Source organism: Patiria miniata, unplaced genomic scaffold (assembly GCF_015706575.1).
Source record: "Patiria miniata isolate m_02_andy unplaced genomic scaffold, ASM1570657v1 HiC_scaffold_23, whole genome shotgun sequence".
Taxonomy (NCBI): Eukaryota; Metazoa; Echinodermata; class Asteroidea; order Valvatida; family Asterinidae; genus Patiria; species Patiria miniata.
This window is the reverse complement of record NW_024037062.1, coordinates 4,539,011-4,558,159: the sequence shown is the minus strand read 5'-3', so window position 1 is coordinate 4,558,159 and position 19,149 is coordinate 4,539,011. Positions and strand designations below refer to the sequence as shown.

At 40.2% G+C, this 19,149-nt stretch overlaps 2 protein-coding genes across 2 annotated transcripts in view; one reads left to right on the top strand and one right to left on the bottom strand.

Moving 5' to 3' along the window:
- Positions 1-4,470: 4,470 nt before the first annotated feature.
- On the bottom strand, positions 4,471-9,256 carry LOC119731407. Its single transcript, XM_038204578.1, has 4 exons — positions 9,248-9,256; positions 6,114-6,569; positions 5,550-5,679; positions 4,471-4,601 (listed from the first exon to the last, which is right to left on the bottom strand). The coding sequence occupies exons 1-4, from the start codon at positions 9,254-9,256 to the stop codon at positions 4,471-4,473; spliced, it is 726 nt and encodes a 241-aa protein (XP_038060506.1).
- A 138-nt stretch (positions 9,257-9,394) lies between these two features.
- Positions 9,395-19,149, top strand: part of LOC119731405 — a 49,279-nt gene continuing 39,524 nt past the window's right edge. Inside the window, exons 1-3 of the mRNA XM_038204576.1 lie at positions 9,395-9,411; positions 9,711-9,783; positions 16,103-16,225. Of these exons, the coding sequence (XP_038060504.1) occupies positions 9,395-9,411; positions 9,711-9,783; positions 16,103-16,225 (213 nt within the window). The remainder of the gene's footprint in view (positions 9,412-9,710; positions 9,784-16,102; positions 16,226-19,149) is intronic.

Here is a 19,149-nt window from a genome sequence, read left to right as displayed (position 1 = left end):
GCCTGCGCATGCTTAAATCTTCAGGTTGACAATATACCTCTGCTTTAAAACATGCACAGGACGTCCACAATGTACATGTACATGCACTGTACGTTGTACATACGCACATACATCGTATGTCAGTCAGCCTGCAGCGCTAGCGCACGTGTTGCTGAGGTCAAATCCTGACCACAGTGACCGTTTTAGCCGATTTTCGGCTAACTTTGACAAAACATGCACAAGACGTCCACAATGTACATGTACATGCACTGTACGTTGTACATACGCACATACATCGTATGTCAGTCAGCCCGCAGGGCACGTGTTGCTGAGGTCAAATCCTGACCACAGTGACCGTTTTAGCCGATTTTCGGCTAACTTTGACAGACTTTATGTTCATGCATAGTCAGAGACGTATTATTGATAAAAAAAAATCATAATGCGGAAAAGCCCTATGTTCTGTTGCAAACAGACATAGATCTCTACTTCTTTCTTCTTCTTCTTTTTGTCGCCTAAATCACATAGACTTTGTACACGTTTTATTCTCAGTGCCACTTTTGCCATTAATGTTTGTCATACATCATTCAAAGTAAGCATAGTCATAGTCCTTATAGCAGAGATGTGCCCCGAAGTGTGACGTCATGATGAAGTAATCCTGGGTCACGTGACGTCATCATAAACGTGCATATTTTGAAGTCCTACATCTACAGAACTATAAGTTCGATTGGGTTGTAACTCGGTATGTAGGTAGACCGGGATGTGTTATAGGTAAAACTGAGGTGACGTCATGATGACGTCATCGTTCAATTTTATATGATTTTTTGAATTTTTGGACCTTTAAGCCATATCTCACGAACGCAAGATGCAAAATTCAAAATTCTTTTTGTATTATGTTTGTTAGGTATCACGTATATACATGTACAAAATTTTGAAAAATGTGTGATGCCATCATGACGTCATCAAAAATGTGATTTTTACAAACACATATAAGGAAAAATCCGATCGTCATGAAACTTGTTAGATAGCTAGATAATGGTACTAGAATGCAAAAAATCTGAAATGATGTCACCATGACGTCATCGCATGACTTTGTATGATTTTTTTACTATTTACAATTTCATTCCCCTTCAAAAATTTAACACTTCCTTTCATTGGATTGACTTCAAGCTTGGTACAAACCAAGACCACAATGCAAAAATGTGCATTGACAAGTGTTATCAAGATGACGTCATCGTAAGGCATGTGACGTCATCATAACGGTGCATTTTTCATATTGAGAAAACTATCAGTCCGAATGGTTCAAAATTGCGTATGAAGGGAGGCCGATACGTCTGCTTTAATATGGATTTATTTCTTTTTGATGATATATCTTACAGACGCTACATGCTAAATTAAAACATTCTTGTACCGTATAATTTGAAACAACGTACATGCATAGAGTGTGACATGTTATTGATAAAAAAAAAAGCATAATGCGGAAAAGCCTTATGTTCTGTTTTTGTTTTTAATTTAATGGGAATGGCTTTATTTAAATAAGAAAAAGATTGCTGTCCGAAATAGGAAGCAGGATTTCTCCCGTGGCCTCTGCAGGTCTGTAGCTCCCTCTGTACGCCAAGTGCTGGCCGGTCAACGTGACCGTCGCCCAGCGCCGGCCGGTCAATGCGTGACGGTCCTTCCACGGTGCTGGTGAAATCGTTTGAGCTATGTCTGGCCACACAGCCGGCTTCACAGTCCGTGATTCAGAATGATGTATATTAGTGGAGTGTGCTATTTTTACATAAAATTATTATTTACGAGTTAAGAGGCCTAATGCTAATTAAATCCGAAATCCGTGCATGCGGGCTAAGCCGGCTACTAGTAGCCGAGACATCCGCGTAAGAAACAGAAACAAAAATAAGCTTTAATAGCAGGTGGCCATTGTGCATGTGAGCCACCTAATTATAACTCTCAGGATGAGATCGCCTTGTTTACAAGAAAATGCAATCTTTTTGCATATATTTTCCCATAGGGAACGAGTTGGTTACGGACCGAGTCGGTCATGGACTGAGTTGACTCGAACCGAGTTGGTCACGGACCAAGTTGACCTGAAACCGATGCTATGGCCATAACCGGTAAACCTAGGCACGCAGGGATATGGCTACGAATCACACAATCGCTGAACTTACGCGTACAGCAGCCTATTCCATAGACGTGTGCGTCGTTTCAAACCGTAGCTAGCCGGCCAGAGCTTCACATGTTCGTGTAACTTCTCCATGTTACTCGGTACAGAAAGGGAGCTTGGAGCACCATAGTTCTAGGGATACATGTACGTATAGTTTAGGAACCTCTTCCATATTAGAGAACGAAAAGACACTTTTATGTTTTTGAACTTAGGCCCTGCCTAAATAGTGACCAGCATGAAAAGAAACTTTGTATTTTTATACTTAATTAAAATACCATATTGAATATCAGCAGGCGTAAGTTTGTAGAAAGAGGGCAGGGTTGTTGAGGAAAATTATGTGGTAAAATAATGACAGCGCCTGAGTTGCTGTGACTCGCAAGTCTGTAATTTAAGATTAAGTTTCATTTTACAAAATCACAAAAACCTACAGTTAATCTAAATAAAAAGACTGCTTGCAAAAGTCGTTTTGGGAAATTTGACAGTCATTTGTAAAAGTCATTTTGGAATGGTACAAGTAAAAAAAGGAGGTGTCCTTTTTTTCTTAAATTACATGATTACCGAATTTGTCTTCCTTTATCATTTTAAATCAAATCCTACATTTTAATTGCATAATTTTTCATCATCTTTTCTGATTTGTGGCTCTGGAGCATTTTTCTTGGAAAGAATGTAGTATCCAGACGCCACTTCAGTGGTTGTGTCCAAAGTCTGAGAAGAGTCAAGAATATTGTCAAAGTATTTTCTATAGGGCTGTCCCAAATATATCAAATATTTGAATATTCAATCAGCAACCGAATATTCGAATAGCATTTTGCCCGGTTCAAGTATTCGTGAAAAAAATAAAACAATATAATTGCCGCACTAATTCCTTGGTATACCGTAACAAAGGTACTACATGTGCCTTTTGCTTTTAGAAGAGAGCTATTATGTCATCAAAATAATAAGTCCTTCATGCATGTTCCATGGTGGTATAAGGGTCGGAGAGTCACATTGGTTGACACCACCCGTTGTGTTCCCTGCAAACAAGAAATCATCACTGTCTCCACCTCTCTTTCCGATGATTCAAATAAATAACCCAAACCTCGCCTACAACTAGTACATTTATACTCACCCCCCAAAAAGTGAAATCCGTACTGAGTTCATCTTTACTGTTCAATTAAATAAACAAAAAAAACGTGACTACATGTATACGGTAATACTGCACTACCAGATGCCACTTTTGTCAATGGCATTTTTTTGGGGGGGGGGGGGTCATCGGCAGTTCATTGTTCCCATCCTTTGAGCAGGTTAAAGCCCATGATTGGCAAGTTTCGAATATTCGGTCAAATGCAGTTTCGAGTATCAAATACTAAATTATTTGAAAAGGAACAGCCCTAATTTTCTAACAAAATTGGAAATCTATCACAGTCCTAGAATCATATCTTTTCATCGTTTCCACAATGACTGACCTTCATTGAGATGATGTATCGTCGTGTGCCAAGGAAAAGGACGTAAGCAGCCCAGCTAGTGTTCGCATTTTCCTTAATGTATGCATTCCTTGCTTTTTGGGAGGACCATCTGACGTGTTTGGATATTAGATGATATGGCACCAAAGCGTTCGAAGCTGCTGAAGCGCCTCCAGATCTGAAACTATGGAGTCTGAATTTGCTGATATCAGGAGCAAAGGGGCGAAGTGCTTGTAAAACAATTTCGCGGGTCCTGGTGTAGCTTAAGCCGTGAACGGTGGCTACCATGCCCTTGGCTGATCTTGTAATTTGACGTACAACTGGTAGTGATGAATCTACCGGGTCACCTATGGCAGAGAAATACCTCTCAGCAATTTTGACTGGGCGTGTAGGAGTTAAAGTTCTGCCGATGAGTATGTCTGCTCCTTGGCGGAATTGGTCAGTTTTAGATTGGTTGAGATGAATGACTAACCGATTGTTGGTAATTTTACAGTCTACATGCCGGACATTATTGAGATCGCTGAAACGAAGAAATCCAGCGTAGCAGATGAAACAAATAAACAGCACCCGCAGGTCAGCAAGAGTAGCAGACAAGTGTCCATGTGCATGGAATAGTTGTGTCATGACGGCTGGTGAAACAGCTTCTTGCCGATTTGGGGTTGAAGCCAGAGAACGTTTGTAACCTTGAAGTGTCATCTGAACGAGAGGGTCGTCGGTGGGCAAGGGAAGACCGGCTAGACTGTGGGCCCATTTGACAGCGGCTGCCGTGGAATCGGCAGTAGACTTGTGCTTGCTTGGGAGCAGCGATGTGAAGTACAAGCAGAGATCGATGGGTCGAACTGGGAAGACGGTAACTCCGGTCTTGGATGACGCCCAGGCTTCCCAACGTTACCAGGCTGAACTGTAGACTTTGGTGGTGGATGGGGCTTTCGCCGAGAGGAGTAGGGAAGGTATAGGATGTCTGGCCAATAGTTGCATTTCCGGGTCGTCAATACCCTGAGAAATTCTGTTCCAAATATCTGAAATAACAACAAGAATAAAAACAGCACAAACAGCTGGAAAAACTGGAAAATCCAGATTGACAATTGTTCAATTGAAAACCATTACCAGGCGCTAAGAGCCCCTTAGACTTGACACAAAGGTCAAAGTAGAAGCAGCGTCAGTTCGGCGCCCAACACCGACAGTGGCCACGTAAAACCCCCAACGTGGGAGGAACCGTGGGCGCGACCCGAGTGTTAGACAAAGGTCGCTCACCCTTGCTCCAAATGACACTGTGTACTGATGCCAAAGCAGGCGGGAGGGTTGGGGAGAGCGAGATAAGGTTGGTGAACCGAGAATGAAGTTGAATAGGCAACTTGGCATTTATAAGAAACAGCTTCACAAAGAGTTACGTAATAAAGCGCGCATGGAATTTGCGAGCTGCACCTGTCTTTCGATAACGTAAAGAAAAGTCACTTTCTTTCTTCATTCTTTTCTTTACTATATCTTCATCATGTGAAGAGTAATAAGAACACAAGTACACAATTTTGGAGTACTATTGGTAGGAAGTGCCGCCTACCTCGCTGAGAACGCCAAACAAGGGGGAAAGGAGAAACCCTATGGGATATCAAAACAATACAAAAATGTAATATACTACACACAATGCAATCAGACCACTAAACGGGTCACAGTATTGAGTAGAACTGTACCAACAATGATAAACCATACTTTTACACTTGATGCTCGCAAATTGGCATCGACCAGGAATGGCCGCGTGAACAAAATTGCGGAACGAAGTCCGCTTTAATAAAAAAACAGTACTCACAGGCGAAAGTCGCGCTGAGGGCAAGTGCCTGTGTGTGGACCTAATGAAGGGTCAAAACGAATTACTATAGAGGCGAATGATGGGGTTTGGCAAAACACTGAACTTGTGCCCAAGGAAGACGGACTGAATGAAATATTCATCCATCTCCAATCGACCACCCTACTATGGAAATGTATGCCATCTGGGCAAATGATTGGCCAAAAGGAAGACGTGGGCCAGTGTGGTACGACTAAAGTGCCGGTGTAGCTCCCTCTGTACGCCCAGCGCTTGTCAGAGAGAATTCTTTTGAATACCTGTATAATCAAGGATACTGGAGGACAAAAATAATTATTTTCGCCCAACCAATTCTGAGAAATGCATTGACTCCAGCCATGCCTTTACACCAAAACCTGCAGTTAAACCGCATCAATTTAGCGTTATGAGGTGATGCGAAACGGTCAATAGTGCGAGGACCCCACGGACTATCTATAAACCAAAATGATCCCCGGTCCAAGTCTCGAAATCGATTGATTTCATCGGCAAGTTTGTTTTTGTTTCTAGGTAACCATTCGGGTAACAAAACACAATTGAGTTCATCGGCCATATGAAATATTGATTTTGCGAGTTCATGCAAGTCGGGTTTGGGGCTGCCACACTGAATGATAATTGGGACACTGGAATTGTCGGTAAACCATTTGACGTTCTTGCCTGTCACTGCTTTTTGCAACTGCTTAAGTACATGACTTACTGCGGCTAGTTCGCGCCAAGTGGAACTTTTTTGTTGCTCTACTGGGGACCAGGTACCGTGTACTTTAAAGTAAGGACAGGAACAGGACCGGAAATCTTGATGATAGGTGTACCCGCTGTAGGGACGAAAAGAACTCGCAGCAGGGTAAGGACGTACAGCATTGCGAGTCTTGGTCTTGGACTTCTTAGCGGCTTCTGCCTTCTTGCTGGTCACCATTTTCTCCGCCGTTCTGAGTCGTTTCTCATCATTTGAGTCATCGGCTATATTGTCAGTGACGTATTCTTTAACCGTGGCCCAGCCTTGGGAGGAATGATCGGCCAACTTGATCAGCTTCTGCCGCTGTTTGATTTCTGTGCTGGCTTGTTTGAGGGCCTCTTTGGCTGCGTTAGTGTCGCCCGCGTCTAACGATGCCAAGGTGGAGTCAATTAGGCTGGGGAGCTTTTCTTTGTGGTGATACTAGTTCTTGTTACGGTCGCTTTTAAAGTCTGGTGGGCTATCGGCAATGGTACGCTGCCTCTTAAAGGCTTAATCTACTATACCATCTATCGAGTTAGCCAGCGATCTGATGGCCGAAAGTATCTATTGATTTGCATTATCAGGGTTAGGATTCATATTGCACGGAGCACAAATGCGTATGTCAGGGAGATAAGGTTGCTCAACCGAGAATGAAGTTGAATAGGCAACTTGGCATTTATAAGAAACCGCTTCACAAAGACTTACGTAACAAAGCGAGTCTTATCTTATGATAACGTAAAGAAAAGTCACTTTCTCAGTATTGTGAGCAATGCACCACTGCATGCTAAGAAAATCTTGAAAAGTTTTTCCCTGAATCTGTAATCTAGTCTGTGGAAGCTACTTACCTACATGTAGGTAGCCTAGGCATGCTAGGTAAATTCTTTAAAGGGAATATACAACATTTGCAAACATCGAAAAATAGAACTACCAAGTTTTTACGAAATACCTTACTAGGATGTTGGTAAATGACAGTCTAAAGCATCCTGTAAAATTATGGCACCTGGTGTGAAGTCATTTTCAAGAAAATGGTATTTTTGTATAAATTTCCAACGGTGACCTGCCGACCAGCGTTGGAAAAACCTAACTATTTTTCAACTTCTCCTCTAAATTCACCATTTTTTTCAGTCCAAATTTTGTTTGCTATTGGTTACATGTTTATGAACGGGTGCAGGCCAGGTAGACTGGTTCCCTTACCTTACAATTTTCTGGCATCTATAAATTGATCCATTTTATCTTTAGTGGAGTCAGGGAACCAGACTACTCCACCATTTGTGTTTTTCTTGGTTTTTCAGCATTTTTGAACACAAAACTTCAAACATGTCAGTGTAACAATATTTGATCTATTATAGTAACCCCTCAAATATTTCATTTCTGAAAAATTACAGCAAAAGCCAATGATGTACATTCCCTTTAAATAAGGTCAAAGTAGTCCGAGTAAATGAACTAGTCTACTCCTAGGACTCTACAAGTACAACACCTTTTTTTTTAAACATTTGGTCACTATTTGGCAATAGTGATCAAATCTTTAAAAAGTTTGTAAAGTCCTAGTTTGGCTAAGGCCAAAGACAATCATCATACTCCGACACCATATGTTAATGATCTTACTTCTGAGTGATGATATGGATGTATTCGATAATGATGTGAGGCATTATTTGAATGGGATCCTATTCACAATAATTTTGTCAGAAAACACTAAGCCCATTAAACAGAACATGCAAATTAGTTACAAGATGAAAACAGTTCATTTTAATGTTACATTGTAATCAGGAATTGGCACAATTCGATGTTAAAGTTAAAAAATATTGTATATCCTGAAATTTCAATGTTAACGATAGGTAGATCATTTGTCATTTGTGCATTTTTTTCGTTTGATTCAACTACCGCTGGGCGAGTAACTTGATTACTCGAATACTCTCGAGTAGTTTATGCTATTGTTTGTGCTATTTTGTTCAGAAAAGAGACTTACAATCACTATGTCTGTATGTATGTTTGTATGTATGTGGTATTTTGGTTAAAGTTTCAAGGAATTACATGTATGCACTCTCATTTCTCAAGTTTGTCTTTGATTTCCATCAAATAGATGTATTGTGGAAGCCTCCAAGTAATGCTGATTTTTAAGGTCACATATAGTCAGGGCAAAGGTCATCTGAGTTCAAGTTGTAAAATAGGCTGGAAATGTAAAATTGGTCTCATTTGAAAAGTTGAACTCCAATTGCAACCAAGCTTGAATCATAGATGCAACATGGGAACCGTCATATTATAATGATACCAAGGTCAAGGGTCATCTGAGGTGAAGTTGTAAAATAGCTGAAAATGTTAAATTGGTCTCATTTAAAAAGTGGAAGTTCAATTGAGCATTACTTTAATTCTATTTTTGCTGTACAGTTTAATCTTTCCCAAGCATTTCTGACTGTTGCTCAAAGCAACAGGGAAATAAATTGATTTGAGGCTTTTGTACATAAGCCTGGGAAAACAGTCATGTAGTGAGGGGGAACGCAATCTTTTTTTTCAGACACATTTGAAACACTACCTGACTTACCTCTACCCCATTGCCATATGGGAGGGGGGGGGGGGGGTTGCTAGTGCTGGAGTCTGGTTCCCGGTCATTCCATTGCCATTCACACTATTATCTACATAGCGGCAGGAACTTGTTTATCTTGAATGCTTTCAGTGTACCACACTGCAAGGAAAATGTTCTGAACGGCGTTAAAAAATGGACTACTGACTCGCATTTGGCAAACAGACTACGGCTAAGAAAAACCCTAGGGTTTCCCTCTATTGTTTGAGGTTCCCAGAGTGTAGCACGGTGATATGACATGCTTTGTGATAACAAAGATGGATATTAGTTCAATGGGGTATATGTGAAAAGGCTAATCCCTGGGGTTATGGCCTGGCGATAAGTGAATCTTCCAAAATGTTTGCATACTTGGCAAAATATGTGATGGTTTTCCTTTCTTCTCCTGAACTGTTTTAAATTATTTCAAAACTAATATACATGTAGTAATAATGATGTGACAACCATGTCTAGAATCCACAGTTGAATGGAAAAATTGTTCAAGCGACACTCGTGCATACTGTTTGTAAGTAAAATTTTGCAAGGCTACCACTTGTCCCAGTACATGTCCCATGTAGAAGGGGCATATTGATTTTGGCGAGGTGGTATGCTGAAAATGTTTATTGTACACAATATAGGATTTAGTTTAGACAGTTACTAGGGCATTTAAAAATGTCTAATTTATCTCCACAGCATATGATCGAGTAGTAACATGACGAAGGCGCTCCAGTTTGTAAATTAAATAGGTTTAAATACAGGCAGTGATTACTGTTGAAAAAGACTGAAGTGCAGATCACCTAAATACCTAAATAGGTCCAAATTAAAACAAAACAAAACAATAGAATGCTGTTTGAAATATGTAGGAAAGTTTGCAAAGATTTCAGCTATCTCGTTAAATGACAAACTTTTAAACCTCACATTCATATTCTAGCAGCAACCAAAATTGCTCTTCAAAAGTATAGTGGAATACATCTACTTTTGCCTTTTCATTGTTTTCATGTTATTTCACTTTTGATTTTGAATTTCAGTAAGAATAACTACTTCAGTGGACAATACAAAGAGTACAATGTTGGAATTGAATTTGAAAGCCTCATTGAAGACGTAAGTATTAAACTTGAATATTTTGAACATGTTTTGCATTACGTTGTTATTATGCTCACACTTACTATACAAAAACTGTTTTAGTTATCTCACGAGCATAAACGGAACACGGAATAATGTAGTGTGTCCAATATATGCAAAGGCTACAGGCTATGTGTTATACAGGGTGAGTAAAAAACAGGGAAACCCAAATATCAGGACCATTTTTGTCTCGCAAAAGAGACTATTGTCGCGTCAGTGCAACAAGGTCTTAACTCGATTCTACAACAAAGTCGTATCTCGCTCAAATACGCTCCGTGCAACAAGGTCCATTAGCTTTGCGTGTTCATCCGGGTTATTTTAAGCAAGATACGACCTTTTGACATTCTAAAACTCACGTTTTGCATTTATGCCATTTTAGGAGATACGAACTTGTTGCATTGACGCGACGCAATGCAGTCACTTTATCTGTACGTAGAGTACATGTACATGTATGTGGTATTTTTGGTTAAAGTTTCGTAAAATTGGTCTCATTGCAAAGTTGAAGTTCAATTGGAACTAAACTTGGGTCAAAGATGCAACATGGCAACCTTCATATGATAATGAAATCAAAGGTCACATACCAAGGTCAAAGGTCATCTGAGGTCAAGTTGTAAAATAGGCGGAAAATCTTAAATTGGTCACATTTGAAACGTTGGAGTCCAATTGGAACCAAACTTGGGTCACAGATGCAACATGGCAACCTTCATACTGATTAGTCGCGAAAGCAGGCGAGACGCTAGCCCAGGTTGGACGAAGTCTTCATTGCAATACGACTAACGTCCAGGACAAGACTTTTCTACATGAAACCATACAACATTTTTACCAGAGTTTTGTTATGTTTTACCTCGTTATAGAAGCTAATATTTCACGCCTACATACTCTATGTGTCCTTATCTGTTAGCACGCTGGGTTCAGGAATTCCATATGCGATGCTGACTGACGTTAATCAGGAAAATAAACTCCAAAGCAACGTTAAACTTGTACGTGTTTGTAGTCGCTTTTCATCAGTTTATTCCCAGAGTCGTACGTCATGTACAATGTACATGATATGTACAAATGTACGTGCGCGCACGCACGCTAAGCGCCCTCATTTGTTTAGTTTTGGTTGGAACCGTGACGTCACTCCAGCCAACCGATGTCAGGAAAACGCTCAACCAATGACCAAAGCCGAAACGTGTTTCTGGTAACTGGCGCGAAAACACGCTCGGTCATTGGATTAGCGACCGCACCTTCAAGTAAGTGCGCGTGCGTATGAGGGTGGTTACTAAGCAAATCGCGCGTGCGCACTGCATATTCATGCAGCATAGTCTGTCCCCCGGACCAGATGTGATAATGAGCGTCGAGAATAATTGTCCGGTCTAGGGAACCAGACTACACGCTGCACCGTACAAGACGTACATGATGTACGACTATGGGCAAGTTCGCCCAAGGACTATAGTTAACCATTGGTCGACTAACGCTTGCCCGAACTCTGTCTAGTCGACTATTTGGAACCAACCTACCGGGGTTGGGACCAGATGTGATAATGAGCGTCGAGAATAATTGTCCGGTCTAGGGAACCAGACTACACGCTGCACCGTACAAGACGTACATGATGTACGACTATGGGCAAGTTCGCCCAAGGACTATAGTTAACCATTGGTCGACTAACGCTTGCCCGAACTCTGTCTAGTCGACTATTTGGAACCAACCTACCGGGGTTGGTTGCTTCGCTGGTAACCATAGCCGCGCGCATTCATTACGTACAGCAGGGAGCCAGGATCTAGACGTTTTGCAATGACATTTTGACCAGCGTTCGACTAGAGACGTTCGCACTTTGCTATTAGTGCGCAGGCGTAAGGTACGTCACAAATCAACCACTAGTCGACTAATGGTCCTTGCCCGAACTTGGCCTAGAATAGACTCGGCGGTGAGAAACTGATGAAAAGAGACTAAACACGTACAAGTTTAACGATGCTTTCGAGTTTATTTTCCTGATTGACGTCAGTCAGCATCGCATATGGAATTCCTGAACCCAGCGTACTAACAGATAAGGACACATAGAATACTACAACGTAAAAATTAGCTTCTCCAACAAGGTAAAAATATTGAAATTATTGGTCAGAAATGTTTTCGTTCGGTTGTGAGCACATGTGTACTCAGGACTCCCTCCGTAACGTAGGGAGGAAAGGGAGTCCACCAGGGCTAGCGAGACGCATGGTTGGAGAACCATCTTGTTTTAATGAAGTTCTGCATGTAGCACTTTCAAAATCTAGGATATGAAAGCCCATTTAATAAGCTTTCTTTTAGTACAAGAATTATTCGAATCACTCATGTACTTTTCAAGGTAAGGAATTTTGATCACAAACACCGTTTTAAAGTTCTGTCCATGGATCACGAAAAAGGTAAGTGTTCTTTTAGCAAAACGAAAACAATTCACATACATCCCTATGTGAATTGTTTTCATTTTGCTGAAAAAGACTTCCTTTTTTGTGATTAGTGGACAGAACTTTACAGCGGTGTTTGTGTTCAACATTCTGTAACTATTTGAATGATTATTATACTGAAAGAAAACTTATTAACCCTCCATTGAAAACATGCATTCTGAGCCATGCTTTTACTGGGTCAATATTGGTCAAGTGACCCATTGGTTTGTTAAAAGTATACCAGGGAAAGTGGAGGGACATTTTGACCATTTGTGACCTTTCAAACAGCAGGGCTTTCATATCCCAGATTTGGAAAGAACTACATGTAGAACGTCATTAAAAAAATTGGTCCTGCCATTAGGGTTTCCTTTTTTTTTTGACTCACCCTGTATGGAACACAGACGCACTTCATTTTCTGTGCCCCAGGAGTACAAGTGGGATAATGAAGTTATCATCAAGTAAACTTGATGCACAATAAAGTTGCAATGTTCTCTGTGGTACACAGAGTATAAATTTACGTGCTGCAGGAATGTGCTTCTTAGAATAGTGCATGATACATGCTGTTCATTGTAGACTATGCAATATTGGATATTATTATTTATATCGGGCTTCCAGCGGCAAAAATAAATCAGAATATCGTATGCTTTTGTAAAAAGTACCCAGATGACAGCAAAATTATGTCAGTAAAAGTACCCAGATTTTGGACAATATTACTTTTGATATTGCCCTCATCCGGGCATTTTTGCTGATTCCCGCACAATCAAGAGCGTAGAAACTCACAGTTGTCAACCAGTCAACAGAGCGTAGCACACAGTACCGTCGCATGCGGACGCACACGCAGCGCACAGCAAGGAATACGCACACTGTTGTCAACAACCACAATGGCAGCTTCAAGCGGCGCAAAAGTTGTTTTGGTAAGTGAAGAATAATTCAACAAAATATGGGAAATGAAGACAGTGTCCTGAAATGTATTTCTTGCGAAGCAAATCAGCCTGATATAAAATAATAATAATAATAATGGATGGCTTTTTGGGGGATACAAGAATATATTGCACTCTCTATGACAAGATTGCAAAAGTCGAATTATAGCTCGTGCAATATATTCTTGTGTCTCCCTCAAAGCCATCCAATATTTTATCATCATTATCGGACTCCGAGTAGTAAAAAAAAAAATCAGTGTATTACATGTATGTGCTTAAATACCCAGATAATTATATGCAACATTTTTTTATCATTGCATAGACATCTGGGCATTTTATTGTATTGACACGTATTTTGCTGGTTCCTGCTCAATTAAGATCGTAGAAACTGAACAGTTTTCAACCAGTCAGTGGAGTGTAGCAGTCACATAGAAGCATTCACTGTTTGTAAACAAAACTGGCAGCTTCCAGGGGCATGAGATTCGCTTTGGTAAGCGAAGAAGAATTAGACAAAATTTTGAGGAAAAAAACAAAGATGCCGAAATACCTTGAAAAGAGGCAGTTGTTTTTTCTCCATATGTATCTGGCTAAGAAGAATATACCAATGGACTTTGAGACAATGGATTTATAAGCTTAATCTAACAGGTATGTTGTCAAAGTTCTACGTGGAACTAGTTGTTAAGCCCCAGTTATTTCTTTCGGATCAAGTCAGCCTGATGTAAATAATAATAATATTTAATGGCTTTTTTTTCTGGGGATACTTAAATAATATTGGTTGGCTTTGAGGGGGATACAAAAATATATTGCATGAGCTACTGTTTACTTCGTTTGTACTGCATATAAATTAACTCATATACTCTGCATTACGTGTAAAGTACCTCATATACACCGCGTTGCATTATTGCCCTTGTGTTGCGCGTGCGTTACGCGCCTCTCGTGATTGATAACAGCTGCAACCGATTAGTCTCATGTCAGGCAGGAAAGCAAAATGGTTCACTGCAGTGATATAATTATTTCTTCCTACAGTTACAAAACAATTGTTGACTGCTGTGATGTGGGATATGGCGTTGTTTTTTTTTAACCCCCTTGGGGCGCATAGCACCCTCAACTTCGCCTCGAGTACCTTTCGCCCCTCTAGTGTGTAAACACACTATATCCCATATCAAAGCAGTCAACAATTGGTTTATTGCTTTCTGTTTTGGGGTGTCAAAAAATGTGCATTAGTGTTCTTTTTAGCTGTTTCGGTGTACACACCGAAACAGCTCTCTTTTTTTCCCCACTTTTTTTTTCCATAGGATAACACGTATTTTCATTTTACACAGGACTTTGGGACTTTTTTCACATCCGATCTACTTTAAACCTGCCACACACTTAGACCACCATCTGAAGATTCAGGCCGAATCATGACGTCATCGTGACGTCATCACGTGTCACGTGACGTCATCCTAAAAGTGCATATTTTAAGGCCCTACATGTATATCTACAGAATCGGAGTCTGATCGGGTTCAAACTCGGTATGCAGTTATTGTGGGATGTGTTATAGACAAAAATTGCAGTGACGTCACGATGGCGTTGTCATGTGATTTTACATTAATTATTCAATTTATGGACCTTTTTACTCATATCTCATCAACGGAACGTGCTTAATTCGAAATTCTTTTTGTAAAAGGTTTGTTAGGTCCTAGACAGATGCAAAAATTTGTGAAACATGTTACGTTATCATGACGTCATCAAAAACTTGATATTTTTTTATTCACATATTATGTAAGGGTACGTCTGATCGTTATGAAACTTGGTGGTTAGGTACATGTAGGTTGAGATAAAAGCATTCAAAATCTGAAGTGACGTCATCATGACGTCATCATCTGATTTTTTATTAGTTTTTTTAAATTTTGATATTTTCTTCTTATTACCAACAATTACATAAAATACGATCCAATCAACTTCAAACCTGGCACACACTTAGACCACCATCTGAAGATTCAGGCCTAATCATGACGTCATGATAACGTCATCATGTGTCACGTGACGTCATCCTAAATGTGCATATTTTAAGGCCCTATATCTACAGAACTGGAAGTCCGATCGGGTTCAAACTCGGTATGCAGGTATTCCGGGACGTGTTATAGACAAAAATTGCAGTGAGGTCACAATGACGCCATCGTGTGATTTTATAAGTTATTCAATTTTTTTGCCCTTTTAGTCATATCTCATCAACGGAACGTGGTAAATTCAAAATTCTTTTTAATAAAAATTTCGAAAATTGTGTGATTTCATCATGACGTCGTCAAACGTGACGTTTTAAACACATGTAAGGGTTATGTTCGATCGTTATCGAACTTGGTGGGTAGGTACCCGGTAGGTAATGATAATAGTATTTAAAATCTGAAGTGACGTCATCATGAGGTCATTATCTGATTTTTCATTAATTTTTAAAATGTTAACATTTTCTTCTAATTACAAAAAAATTACAAATAATACGATCAGATTGACTTCAAAGTACATGTAGGCACAGAATAAGACCCTAAGATTGTATTTTTTCTAAACATACGTTGTGATGACGTCATCGTTAGTCCTATGACGTCATCTACATTTTGCTCATGTATAACACCAAATTCACTTCTATACCGCCTGATATTTTTAGGAGAATTCACATGTACATGTAGGCCTACATTCGACTTGAATGAAACTCATCCGTTGCAGTTGTTGCTAAAACATTCGAAACAGCTCAGTGTTTATCCACAAACACATTTCTAGTTTTACTTATTACTATGTTAATCTTAACCAAATAGGGATTTTCTCCTTTTTTTTTTTTACAGAAATTGTAGCATTTCTTAAATGAATGTGTGCATGATTTGGATTTGAAATTTCATTCAAACATAAAGTATGTATATTGTTATCATGCCAGGATAATTTCAGACCTGTTCACCCTGTTGATAGCTCTAGATTGAATGTGTGTTTTCTTCTTGACAGGAATTAGCTCAGCAGTCCGAGCTGGCAACAGTAACTGACAGGGAGAGGGACCATCTACTTAATAAGAGATATAGTGATCTGATAAAGGACCAGAAGAAAAGAGATGCAGAAATTGATGCAGAGGTCAGTGAAATTTCCAGCTATGCATTTCACTGCAGTGTTGTAGTCGAGTACTTTTTTCGGAGTACCGACTACCGCCGAGTACTTAGGTTACTGGGTACGAGTACGAGTACTTGTATTCCGAGTACGAGTACAACTCCGAAATGGTTCATTGTGCGTAATTGGCCCAGGCCCAGTCAGATCGATATAAAGACCCACTCACGACTAGCTGTTAAAGATGTTTGTCCGGACGTGCACAGAGGAAAATTAGGAAACTTTGATTTTTCCACAAGCCAATCAACCATTTCAAACTGAAAGTATCAATAAAATAAGGCCGTGGTAAGCCAAGCTATACCATTTTTACGCCTCAGCCTAGAGGCTCGAGGGGTATTGTCATCGCCTAGGGTGTCCATCCGGCGGGCCGTATGTCCGTTCTGACCAGACCACCCTTGTGGGGTGATGTTCCTTTCAGGACACATCACCCCACTTTTTACACAATGGAAAAACATCACCCCAGAAGGGAATCTTTAGAAAAAGGGATAATGGGAACACAATGCTATCACCCCACAAGTCCGTCTGGCTAGAACGTCCGTCCGTCCGCCCTTACTGTGGACCACTTGCAGGGTACCTGTCCTTTGTTCGAGGTACCCCACCAATAAATTTTTTAGAAAAAAGGGTATCCCGCAACAAAATCTTTGGAAATAGGGACAATGGGACAACAATGGAGGTACCCTGGAAGTCCATCTGGCTGGGATGTCCGTCCGGGCAGCTTAGTTTCCGGGTGATAACTTGAGTTAGAAATGAGATTTTGGTGTTTTACTTTGGTAGGGGGTTGCCCTGGGGAGTAGGCAAGTTGGGATTGGTTTTGGGTTCAAAAGGTCAAGGTCACCGTGGTGAGTTAAAGGTAAATGGTTTCCGGATGATAACTTGAGTAAGAAATGAAATTTTTTTGTCTAACTTTGGTAGGGTGTTTCCCATTGGTACAGGCATGTTTGGACTGGTTCTGGGGTCAAAGGCCAAAGGTCAAGGTCCCCATGTTTAGTTAAAGGTAAATGGTTTCAGGATGATAACTTGACTCTGGCTGTGGGGTTTTGAACAGCAACGCTGTTATTTTTTTTCGAGTACTGCTATTTCAGTACGAGTACTTTGATGATCGAGTACAATTTCGACATGTCGAGTACGAGTACTTTGCTGCCCGAGTACGAGTACCGTCATTTCGTACGCGTACTTTGACATTCGAGTACGAGTACGAGTACTCTTAGAAAGAGTACTCGAGTAGTACTCGAGTACGAGTACCGAGTACGAGTAATACAACACTGTTTCACTGTGTGGTCACCTACATGTACAGAGTTAAGTTTTTCACACTGATAGTTCATATTCAGGAGGGGGGACGGGCGACATTTTTGTCCCTAAATAATTGTCCACTAATTAATTAATTGGTTACATTCACTTTACATCCTGCAGCATGTAGAGGTATGAAGCAACATGGCACTGCAGCCAGTGCCTGGGCCATGGTAGGCCCAAGGCACTGCAGCCAGTGCCTGGGCCATGGTAGGCCCATTGCATAAACATCATAAAAAGGGTCCTATCTAGTGCTGCAGCCAAACCGCCCAACCAAACCAAACTTCACCAAACATAGCACTTCCGAACCAAACCAAACCAAACCAAACTGAATTGTTCAGTTCGGATGTTTGGAAACGCAATTTTTAGTGCTACGTAATATACATGTAGGTGTCATTGCCAAACTGTTTCCCGGTAGGGGTGTGCATTTACAGGTAGTACGGGAACCGGGTACCCGATTGAAAAAAAAAAAAAACCACGGGTACCCAGGTACCTGATAAAGAAACCCAACCCCAACATTCAAATCTCAAAAGTCGCTGTTCAGATTATTCATAAATGTCCCCACGATAATACTACCACATCGGTGTGTCAATACAGCAAAATACAAACTGTGTACAGTGAGCTTTATACCTTAACCTTAACTTTTGCAAGCGTCATAAAAATGTTTTCCCATGTTGCCTAGTTTTTATTTTGAAAATTCCCCACAAATGATATGTCACATTGAAAAATAAGTTTCAGAGATACTAAACAAAGCAGCCAGAGTTTTTAGACCCAATGATCAGGGGTAATAATAAAGCGCTTAGATCTTAGTTAAAAGCGCTATAGAAGAACCTGTTATTATTAAGCAGAACGTAAAAGGCCTCACGGCGCAGCTTCCGGAACCCTCACGCTGCCCACCTATAAGCATTTTACACTGCGTTGCCCTTTTTCTTGCTATAATTTTTGGCAGAATGTCTTCTAAACATTTATATTGGAATTTTATCTTGGCATTCTTAAAAAAAAATTGATGAAACATCACTTTAGATAGGCAAAAATGAATTTCATGTACGACCTTTCACATCCGGCATTTTAGTTCTTAGGTGTCTTTGTTCGTTTGCGTTTGTTTTTACATCACGTACTTGCATGAGAATGAGAATGTATAACGACGCCTACCTTCAGCCGATGGGTTCTGGAGTTAATCGGGCTGGCTTGACTGCAATCCTTAGCAGCGGTCACATTAGATTTTTTCGTAAATGCTTATAAGTCTGTTAAGTTTAACTTTAAGTTTTCACCAAATGACCACCAAAAAAATTATTTCATAATTTATCAGTTTTGGGGGTGATTTTCTTAAGAAATCAATGTACCAAAACAAAATTGCGAAGTTAAGAATCTTTGTATGTTTATTTAAAGTTTACCAGAGGTGAACTTTCAGGCTCTATTTTCATTCTTAAGCATGGGATTTTAATGGACAGTTTTGCCCACAACACTCTCACAAAATAGCAAACTTTTGTTAAATACTTGATAACGTCCAACAAATTAACATTAACAACTATGTTACATATGACCAACCTGTCTTTGTATTGTTCATAATTAATTATTAAAAAAAAAGAGGAAATCCTGATCAACTG